Consider the following 11,927-nt stretch of genomic DNA (forward strand, 5'->3'; position numbering starts at 1 on the left):
AACACAAAAAACACAAACAAACAAAAATATACAAAAAGCACACATAAAAGCACACACAAAAACACACCAGAAAGACAACACATCTTTTGCTTTAATTAAAGGCATTTCTATTATTCTACAGATTTGAAAAACAAACAGCCAAAAAAGAATCCCAAAATTGGAAAAACAACACCTACCCAAAGGACAAATATCCAAAGGTTAAACATTCAGGTTCAACCAAACGTATTTAATGATTGCTGAGCACATAATGAACAGTAAGAAGGGTTCAGCTGGAGGCAGACATTAGTTAGGATATTTTTGCAGTTGAATGACAGCAAAATGCATGAAGCTAGTGCAGATGTTTGGTATTTTAAGCTTGCCTTCACTTCTCTCCTGTGTTCAGCAGCAGGGCAGGCCTTAACAACACAACATGACAGCACTTGTTGTGGGATGGGCTGAAGTTACTTTCTCCCAGGAAGAACCAGCTGCTTGTTATCTAAAGCTTACTTTGTACAAGAGGAAATCTGAAGAAGAGTTCTGGAGATTCTAATCAGAGCGATGGGAAGCCCTTTTCTGTTGGCTGCAGTGTCTCTTCTGTCTGCTCTGCACATGGGTGAGCAACATGTCAGCAACCTGCTGAAACATTCTGGTTTAGTGGAGGAGGAGCTGGTCTTTGGTCTCTTACTGTTCTCACGCTCACATATCACAGCGGGAGAACAGTAACTGGTACCACAGTTTTAGGGTTAAACCATAGATTTGGTAGCAGACATGCTGTATTGACAGTAGACTAAAAATGTTCATCTACACCAGGAGTAGCCAACACAGTGACCACGGGCACCTGGTTGCCCACGGCGACAATGTGAGTCACCCCAGGGCATGTTCTAAAAGTAGCGTTATTTACAATGAAGGAAACGAAAAAATCGACACACTATAGAATGATTTTTTTTGAGGGGGTCATTTTTGGACATCCCATACGTGTTTTTTCACCATTTTCGGACAAACTATAATACCACATGTATCAACACAGTATTATTGGGCGATTTCTAGTAGTGATGGTATGATCCTTGTGTCAAACCTCACATGATTGGTTCGCACAGCATGCAGCAGGTACTTTTCCTAAAGAGAAAAGTGAAAAATAAAATAAAGAAGAACGGCTCGCTGACGGACGTGATCCGGCTCCCATCGGTCACTTAAACGGCTCTTTGAAGCGGCTCGTTCGCGACCTACACTTCACTAATTTCTAGCATTTTTAGGCATTTAAAAATCGACAGACTATAGGCTACAGTATGCCTTTTTTCAGATTTTTGGACATTGCATAATATGGTGTTTTTCTGTAATTTCTGGCCATATTATGCTCTAATATCAACAGACGATAATTGACCCATATGAAGAATTTTTAGGCATTTTAAAATGTGACCAAATCGACATATTATACACCTTAATTCAGTGTAAACCTGATTCGGTCCTAGGCTAAGTTTAAACCCATTTAACAATTCTAATCCATTAATAGGGTGTCCTGTATTACATTTAACTTGTTCTGACCATATTTCCTGAACAAATTAAAGTCACAATTTTGATATATGTTATGGAGATGCAAACAAAAAAGCAAATGGTTATTCTTTTTTATTTATTATTAATTATTATTATTTTGTTACTCAAAGACAAATCTGAAAAATAATTTTGTTAAAGGTTTGGAGATGCAAAGAAAAGGGCAAATTTGTGTTTCTGTAAGCAGAAAATGTGTTTAGTCTTTTTATTTTAAAATAAGAAATATCATAAACATAAATACCATAAATGCCCATTGTAAGGTATATGTCACATCTCAGATCTTTGACATTTAGTGGTAGTATTTTTGAAAAAAATCATAAATGTGTTCTACGTGGTCCACTTGGTCTGTGGTATTTCCCCTATAATTTTCCAAATTTTTCTTATGGGTTAAATACAAAAGAAGTAGATTGAAAACATGTCCATTAAAGGAAGGCCTGTAACAGACTGAAGACATCCCTGTGCTCTGGATTACTGTATGTTATTATACGGTTTAATGTTTGTTCCAGTCCTTTAAAGAGACTGAAATCCCTCCATGTCTGTCTCCTCCAGGTTACCTGGCCCGGCGGGTTGGTTTGTCCAGGATGGCCCATAAGGTTCTGCCTCCCGATACAACTGGACCTGCACAGTTTGAGAGAACTTTCCGTGCACAGTAAGACCACTTAGACATCTTTTCATAAGCTAATATGAACCTGGTCTCGCAGGAATCCGTGAAATAGCCACGGATTTGCTTAACTCAAAATCCGTGGAATAGCCACGGAATCACTCAAATTTCTGTAAAACTGACACGGATTTCGCTACAATGCAAGTTAATGACAGTCATATCCCGTGGCTATTCCATGGATATTTGTTCCTATTGGTTTGTTCCAAGTCACATGACTTTCAAGGTCCCGGCGGTCAGAACAAAAAACATGGTGGACAGTTCTCTCATTTTTTGTGAAAAAAATCAATATTTTGACTTTGTTTCTGCATAAAAATGGATTTTGATCACATTTCTAGTGAGAAATATATGTTTTATTTTCTAAATCTTCACTCAGTGAATGAACATAATCACTTTGTATGTTGGAATAGCCACGGGATATGACTGTCATTAACTTGCATTGTAGCGAAATCCGTGTCAGTTTCACGGAAATCACGGAAAGAGTTATTCCGTGGCTATTCCACGGATTCCTGTGAGACCATGTTGGCTAATATCATACAGCTGTATGGCGCCTTTAAATGCAATCAAAGATAGTAAAACATGAAGTGTGTGTGTGTGTTTGCAGTCAGAACTGTGTGGAGTTCTACCCGTTGTTCCTGGTGACTCTGTGGACCTGCGGCGTGTTCTTCAGCGAGGTCCCAGCAGCTGCAGGAGGACTGGCGTACATGATCGCCAGACAAATATATTTCAACGGATATGTCAAGTCCACCAAGAAAAGGTGATTTATCTCACTCATATATTGTTTTCATGAAATATTTTAATGTTTTTTCAAACAAGACTTTAGTTAACCCTTTGATGCACAACATATTGACCCCCCTTCTAATGCACAACATGGATCAAAAATGACCCGCATTCATTCCCCATGTTATTTAATGTTTGTTGTGTGTTTCTGTTCTCTATCTTTTGATATCAACTTATTTTATGATCGAATATTCCAAATATTCTTTAAATATCTTGTTTTTGATAACAACATATCATTATTTCCATTTTGCTTCTCATACTTTATGAAGAAAATAAGTTTTTGTATTATTACAAAGCTAACCACTTGGCTAAGTAGCTTGCTAAGCTAACTACTTAACCAAGAAATGAGCTAAGTAGTTAGCTTAGCAAGCTACTTAGTTAAATACTTAGCCGAGAAGTTAGCTAAGTAGTTAGCTTAGCAAGCTACTTAGTTAAATACTTAGCCGAGAAGTTAGCTAAGTAGTTAGATTAGCAAGCTACTTAGCTAAAAAAAAATGGAAATGGGTTATTTTTGACCCATGTTGTGCATTAGAAGAGTAGTAACACAAAAAGAGATTTTATTCAAAAATTAATAAAGGAAAACATAAAATTAGGATGTATGATGATCAAAAACAAACTAATTGATGAAAACCTGGAATACTGAATAATGAAAATAATTTATTGAAAAGATATGGAACATCACAAAAAACAATTTTGACAAAAAATGACTTAGGCGATTATTTTAACAGTGTGACGATGTGCCAGTGAAGCCTCATGAACTGTTTTCTTTATTATCTGAGCCCACTAGATGGCGCTCTCTGTTTAACATAGGGCTGAAAACACACACAATTACCATTGTGGGCTCAGTAAAATAAAGAAAAGTGGGCTTGAGGCTTCATTGGCACATTGTCTCGTTACAGTATTTGATAAGTGACTTTCCCTGTTGTGAGAATGTTGACTGAGTGTCGTCTGGTCTGCAGGATACCTGGCTTTTACCTGACTTTGGTGGTGCTTTTCACTCTGTTTCTACTGGGTTTGACCGGAGTAGTGCGTGGATTACTACACCAGTACTTTCACATCTACATCTGAAGATTTCACCTCCATCTACTATGCAGATCAAGCACTGAAATATCAGGACTATGAAATTAGATCGATTTGAGAAATCGGATTGTTTACAGGAAACTCATCTGTTTTAAACTCTACTGAGAAATAATAACTGTTCACAATTTGATTCTAACCAAAGCCCAGGATCATGTTCTTCTGAAATGCATCGTTTACCTCTTAGATTCCTTTAAGTCTGATATATTTTATGCAACAGCTTTGGCTTTTGGTGTCTTATACTCACAGTAACAAAGATACACAAAGCAGCAAAAGCAAATTCAAGATTGATTTTTTGTTTTTATGAAAGTGAAATAAAATCTTTTTTTATTTTGTGAGCTTCATTGTCATTCATTTTAAACATACATGGCTGTTTTAAGAGTGTATTTTTTCTTTGATGGTTTTCACATAAATAGAAATACAGACTATATTATATATTTAGTTCACCTATAGCTTTATAAAGGGTCATACATACACAGCATGTATAAATATGTACCATGTGTAAATACAAAATATCAAAAGAGAGACAGTCTATTTACCAACAACTAACTATGCATTCTTTACCTTTAGATTTCTAGCAGAATCTCTAGCAGATCCATGAACTGTCCAAAAACATGTAAACTTACATCAGACGTTGTCCTAGACTTCCACATGTACTTATTGCATATGAGGGACAAAAAACGACACACAGGTTCATCTCAATAAATTAAATTATGATGGAAAAGTCCATTTACAGTAGTTCAAGTCAAATAGCCCCAACCAAGTATTGAGTCATATAGATGGACATACTTTTAGGAGGCCAACATTTCCATATTAAACATACTTTTTAAAATGTGTCTTTTGTAATATTAATTTTTTTTTGAGACACTGAAATGTAGGTCTTTATTAAATGTAAGCCATAATCACTATAATTAGAAGAAATTAAATCAATTAAGATACGAAAGACAGACAGACAGACAGATAGATAGATAGATAGATAGATAGATAGATAGATAGATAGATAGATAGATAGATAGATAGATGTTATTGTGACTAGACAGCATATAATAATAATAATAACAATAATAATAATAATAATATATTTATACACATTTATACATGTTATATTTATGCACATTTATATATATATATATATATATATATATATATATATACACACACACACACACACAAGACATGATATTATATGATATATTGTACCGGCATTATATATGCACATACATACTTGACAAGACATAAGAGTATAAGAATATGTAAATAAGTAGAATGTGCAACGGGTAATAATAATAATAATAGCAATAATAATAATAATAATAATAATAATAATAATATGAGAAGATTTAAGAAGCCGTCAAAATCATTTTAATTAGGTTTTAAAACGGTTTATTTTTATAGTTTGACTGGTTTATTCCGGACGGGCCTGTGTTGTTGTCCTCCTGTGTGTGTGTCGCCCCCTGGCGGCTCTGAGCTAAACTGGACAGACTGACCACAGCTGGTGTCAAACACAAGCTGCAGGAATTCACACCAACCCTTTAACTTTGGGCCGAAATTCTGCATTTCAGCGCGGCACTTTTGGTTTTTCACGTCGTAAGGTATGTGCCCCGTGTTCACATTATCCTTTACTTGCTGTTTTTTATTATGTGGGGCAGATAAAGGGGGAAAGCATCTGTCTGGTGTATGTTAGCATGCTAGCGGCTAGTTAGCATGCTAGCGGCTAGCTAGCAGCAGGCCTGGCTCAGGGTTTGTTTGTGTTTTCCGCCTCTTCTGTCCAGTTGGTTTACAAGAGTTTATAGCAATCAAAACACATGATAGATATTTGTATGTGAGCTGTTGGGCTCAGGTTAGCTTAGCCTCAGGTTGTTTTAATCATATAGTGTCGTTATGTGATGTAATGGTTACTGGTTTCCACACTAACTGGTTGCTGTACTGGTGTGTGCAGCTGTTTTCTGCCTCAGTTAGCAGATTCATACATTTTTAATAAACATATAACTGGCGCATCTCCTATCTACTGTGGATATTATTGTTGTTGTACATCACAGCCACCTATACATAAAAAGAAAGCATGAAAATATAACGTTTGCAAGTTCGGGTAGAGCTGGATTCGAACTCGCTACAACAATATTTAATTGTTCATGAACCATCACCTCTACAGTCATGGGAGGAATTATTAGACCAGCCTTGTTTTCTTCCATTTCTTGTTCATTTTAATGCCTGGTACAACTAAAGGTACATTTGTTTGGACAAATAGTTAAATTGAAGAACTGATATCTCGACATTTTCCATGTTTTTATTGATTGATTGAAAACCATGTTAAATGTCTAGATATCAGCTCTTAAATTAAATTTTAATTAAATTGTAAATAAAAAATGTATTTTTTTATTTAATTATTTATTATTTATTTTATATTTTTTATTTATACATGTATATATTTTTATGTAATATTTTAAAATGTATTTTAATTTTTACAATTACATTTATGAGCAATTTTTGTTATCATTATATTTGTCTTAACAAATTTACCTTTAGTTGTACCAGGCATATCAAGAAATTATCAGCTCTTAAATTAAAAAAAAAAAAATCAGCTATTTTTTGTTGTTATCATTATATTTGCCCAAACAAATGTACCTTTAGTTGTACCAGGCATTAAAATGAACAAGAAATTGAAGAAAAAGGGTGGTCTAATAATGTTTCCATGACTATATATATATATAGATATGAAAATATTTGTTTTGTTGTAAATCAAAACTTTAGTCTTTCATAAGAATTCGGCATACTATACAATAGCAAATTGTAGATAAAAAATAAAGCAAATGGTTCATGAGGCTTCATTGGCACATCACTACATAATACACTAAATGGATTTAATTATTTATAATTCTTAATTCTCACAGTGTTCCTGAGAGTCGCAGCCCTGCATTCCAAAAAGGAAGACGAGTATTTCACCATGAGCTCAGACGATGGTGAGACAACACACACACACACACACACACACACACACACACACAGACACACACACAAACACACACACACGCCAGGTGTTTGACTGTCCCTTACATGGCTGCAGGTGACATGGAGAACCAGGCTGAGCTGGAAGAGAAGACGAGGCTCATCAACCAGGTGTTGGAGCTTCAACACACTTTAGAGGGTACGACACACACACACACACACACACACACACACACACAGTTACTGATCTACAAAGCCAGACAGTAACAGTAGTCTTGTTTCCATCAATGAATTTCGATGCACATTTTGAAGATTTGCATGAAAAAAAATTGATGGAAAAACACCAACATTTGAAAAAACTTTTCATACTCACAACCAACTCACAAACTATGCACACTGCAAAAAAGGTGTGTCTAAAAACACTAAATCTGAGGGAAATGATCTTGCTGCATGGACAGATAATTTCACTTGACAAGATTTCTTAAATTAAGATTATTAAATCTAGAAATAAGCATGTTGAACACTTAAAATAAGAAATTAACTCTTAAAACAAGATAAATTAAAGCTGCAAGCAGCGATGAACTGACCCGAGCAGAGTGACCTGATGATTATTTGTTTCTTACCAAGATAAAAAAAAACTTTAGAAACTTTTAGAAATGTTACATAATGTATCTTGTTTTAAGAGCTAATTTCTTATTTTAAGCTTTCAACATGCTTATTTCTAGATTCCCCTCCTGCCGGCCCAAACTGCAACTTTTTTGCTTTACACTACATTAACTTCTCACACTGCATAAACAGAAACACATTCAGAAAAGTATGAACCTTAAATTAAGCATAAGAAGTCCCTTTTTAATGGTCATGTCAAAGGACTAAAGCAGTGTTTTAACTGAAGTGTTAAACACTTTTTAGGCATTTTAATAAATATCTGGAGGTTGGCTGGTCCGACATGTCGAAGAGAACAAAAGGCCTTTATCTCTCACACAACAGGAACATGAAAATAGCTGTTTGACAGGATACAATGTGTGAGTCTATGTCAACCAGCTCTGATAATAACTAATGCAAATATTTCTAGGAAACAGAGATAGAGGCAAATTACTGTTACTGTTCAGTGTTTTCCAGAGAGTCATCATCTATTATTGTATTCAGCCAGTGGCGGACTCAGACTGTTAGAAGGGCAGGGGCGAAAAAATAAAAAGGGCACATTCTGCACAACATGGAGCCCCACCAACAGCAAAAAGCTCTGATGCATCATGTATGATGAGATATTAGCATTAAGTTAAAAGGAGATCCAGATCAAAGTAATTAATGATATGGTACTGACAGTTAAAAGTGTCGAACCAAACCATCTAGGGGGGTCCGGAGCAAAGAAAATTTGTACATTTTTAAGTAAAATGCATCTATTTTGTGCACTTTGAGAGCTAAATGAGAGCAAAAATCTCACATAACATTATTCACAGTTGGGTGATTCCGTATTATAGAATCTATAGGGGGCACATCATCATAATTTATTGTATAAAGGGGCACCCTAGAGGGCAATCAATACGTTTTTTCATGTGTAAAGGGCAGCCAATAAGGCACTTTCTCTCATTTTCACCACTCTAGAGGGCACTTTCGCACGCTTTTTCTAACACGGAGGCACCAAACAGGAAAAAAGGGCACTAGAAGGGAACTCATTAAGGCACGTTATCAAATTTTCTTGCACTAGAGGGCACATCATCATAATTTATTGTATGAAGGGGCACCCTAGAGGGCACCAAATCAGTTTTTGCATGTGTAAAGGGCAGCCAATAAGGCACTTCCTCTCGTTTTCACCACTCTAGAGGCACTTTAGTGTGCTTTTTTAACCATGGATTTACATTTACATTTACTTTTCCAGTTTATTCAGCTGCAGTTCCCATTGTTCTATATGGTTTGTTTAATGCACATGATCAGACAAAAACACCCCCCAGGCCTGGATAAAACCTGTTTCATGTGTCTAACGACCCTATATGTCTTCAGACCTCTCTGCTAGAGTGGATGCTGTCAAAGAGGAGAACCTGAAGCTGAAGTCGGAGAACCAGGTCCTGGGTCAGTACATCGAGAACCTCATGTCTGCCTCCAGTGTCTTCCAGACCACCGACACCAAGAGCAAACGAAAGTAAGAAAGGAGAACCCCCCCCCCCCTCCCCGGACCGTCCTGGACCACTGGACTCTTAATGATCAACATCATGGACCCTTTAATACTGCCCCGGCCTGAATCCTGTTTGAGTCTGCGTCATTACCGTTACATGTCCACTAGGAGGCAGTGTTGCATTTCTCACATCAGAGTCTCATCGAAAGGGAAAAAAAGAGCAGGTTAGAATACAAAGACCCACATTTCAGTTACTAATCAGCATATATGTTGTTAGAAAAACCCCTTATTGCATCTGTATGCCAATATGTATCTGCTCAGAAGCATGTTTTAGACTCTACAGCAGGGATGGGCAACTTAAATGCTGCAGGGGGCCACCATTTTTACATGCACAATACCACAGGGCCACATATAAGAGTGTGCACTTAACCAGATATGATGAAAGTGCAATTTTAAATATGTTTACAGTGCAGTAACTTAACATATTTCATGCTGAAATGCATGTTTAACAGTATAAATAGGAATACAAAAGGTTTGAAGCAAATAAAAAATAACCACTTTCTGTGATTTATTTATTTTTCAGTGCAAGAACAGCAGACCAACATTAATTGCAAGAAGTAATTTTGTGCATTTTTACACTGCACTTTTAACATTTCATGCTCAAATGCATGTAGTTGTACTGAGGGCCACTTTAAGTGAGGCTGCGGGCCGTATGTGGCCCCCGGGCCTCCAGTTGCCCATCCCTGCTCTAGATCAACATCTGACTTCATCTCTCATCTCAAACGTTATGAAGTCCCAGAGCAGCAGCAGCAGATTTACACTCGTCTGATCCCCAAACCTTCTAAAGTGTAGTTGCTGGTTATAGAGCGGCCGAAATTTTAGTGTGTCTTTAAATTGTACAGCAGCTTGTTTGGGCTCTAAATTAAGTGACTCCATCTGGGAGCCTATTGGGTATCAGACTGACAACGATTAAGCCTCTGAGGCATGGGTCTCAAACTCGCGGCCCGCGGGCCAATTGTGGCCCTCGTGATGATATTTTGTGGCCCCCACCTTGATATGAAAGTTTAATGTGAGTTTTATATGAATGGCACTTTACTGTGTTGTGTGTGGAAGGTCCCTTTAATTACTTTTTTAAATAATTTTGTGTCTTTTTTCAATAATTGTGTTTTTTTAATAATTTTGTCTTTTTTTAAAAATAATTTTGTGTCTATTTTTAGTAATTGTGTGTCTTTTTATTGGTCATTTTGTCTTTTTTGGGTCATTTTGTGTCTTTTTAATAATTTTGTGTCTTTTTTAGTAATTTTGTGTCTTTTTATTGGTCATTTTGTGTCTTTTGGGTCATTTTTTGTGTCTTTTTTTGGTCTTTTTGTTTCTTTTTTAAGTAATTTAAATTTTTTCTGTAATTTTATGTCTTGTTGGGTCATTTTGTGTCTTTTTTTTTGTGATTTTGTGTCTTTTTTTGGTCACTTTGATACTGCCTCTAGCGGCCCCCAGGTGATTTGAGTTTGAGACCCCTGGTCTGAGGGCAACAGAGTCTCAGTGTAGCCAGATGCTAAACGAAGATCTAAGCCAAGACCGGCTCTTCTTCTTCTCTTTCAGTCCAATTATCAATTTGAGACACAATCATGTAGTTGGAGTTGAGAGACAATTTTTTTTCGGCCTGATTTTTTCCCTCATTTGAATGCAGTCAAGCTTTTAAAAAGCTTATAAAATTCATAGTGAGATGATATTTGACGGGTTCAGAGATGTATTTCGGTCGATGCATTCCAAATCATGGAAAAAGTCATTAGACCACCCTTGTTTCCTCTAATATCTTGTTCATTTTAATGCCTGGTACAACTAAAGGTACATTTGTTTGGACAAATATAAAGATACCAACAAAAATAGCTCATAATAGTTTAATTAAAGAGCTGATATCTAGTCATTTAACATGGTTTTCTCGATAATGATTTTGGTTAATATCAATAAAACCACCTGAGTACAGGTTTATACATTAAGGAAAGAAGGATACAAAAATGTGTTCTAATAAGTGACTCTTTATATAATAATCACATTTGTTTTGTTGCAAAGCAACGAAACTATGATCTTTTTTGTACAAATTTGATCTCGCTTCCAAACTTTTGGCCTGTAGTGTAATGTTTTCCATGCATTGCTTTGGTCTCCAACAACAGAAAATCAACTAAACCACAAGCTCTGCATCATTTGTTAGTTTTCTATTCATTACTATGGACAATATATCGACAGTTTAGATCACAGAGATGTTTGGAAGAGGTGATGCCACTGTCTCTGGCACTCCACCTGGCACATACGGAGGCCCCTTTGACATCTTGTGATAAGAAGAGACAGTAAGCAATGAAAAGCACAGTATAGTACAGGAGAACTGATCATTTCCCCCTTTATTTATTTGTCAGTATTGCTGCCATAACTACAGCAGATCTTAAAGTTTGTACCTTTGTTGTTATAAAATGGTTTTAATGTTACTGCTCATATCTCTAAAAAGAGGAGGGTCTAAAGATCCGCTTTCTCATTTCAGAACAACGTCACTTTTTTTGTTGCTGCTTCTTGCAAGTTGGGAGTAAATGACACTGTTTAAACAGTGGCTGTTACTGTTCCAGTTTATAGCCAAGACCACATGTCGGTTTTTATTTAAACTGAGAAAATCATCGACAAAATGCGTCCTGTATTTTATGCATAAATGTGAAACACAGCTATGAAGTGTTGACATGTCTCTAACCTTGTTACATTTGTACATTGTTTACATTATGACTGATTTTGTTGCTTATTTGAACCGACTTTACTTTAATAAAGTGATGATCTTTTTTGATTAAA

At 36.1% G+C, this 11,927-nt stretch overlaps 2 protein-coding genes across 2 annotated transcripts; both read left to right on the forward strand.

Moving 5' to 3' along the window:
• Positions 1-416: 416 nt before the first annotated feature.
• On the forward strand, positions 417-4,337 carry mgst2 (microsomal glutathione S-transferase 2). Its single transcript, XM_059346713.1, has 4 exons — positions 417-592; positions 2,077-2,176; positions 2,790-2,942; positions 3,925-4,337. Exons 1-4 carry the CDS (start codon positions 538-540, stop codon positions 4,031-4,033), a joined length of 417 nt encoding a protein of 138 aa, XP_059202696.1. The 5' UTR covers positions 417-537; the 3' UTR covers positions 4,034-4,337.
• Positions 4,338-5,487: 1,150 nt separating this feature from the next.
• On the forward strand, positions 5,488-11,927 carry LOC131981951 (short coiled-coil protein B-like). Its single transcript, XM_059346493.1, has 4 exons — positions 5,488-5,634; positions 6,934-7,002; positions 7,107-7,187; positions 8,987-11,927. Exons 2-4 carry the CDS (start codon positions 6,987-6,989, stop codon positions 9,127-9,129), a joined length of 240 nt encoding a protein of 79 aa, XP_059202476.1. The 5' UTR covers positions 5,488-5,634; positions 6,934-6,986; the 3' UTR covers positions 9,130-11,927.

This window comes from Centropristis striata, chromosome 12 (genome assembly GCF_030273125.1).
Source record: "Centropristis striata isolate RG_2023a ecotype Rhode Island chromosome 12, C.striata_1.0, whole genome shotgun sequence".
NCBI classification, from domain to species: domain Eukaryota; kingdom Metazoa; phylum Chordata; class Actinopteri; order Perciformes; family Serranidae; genus Centropristis; species Centropristis striata.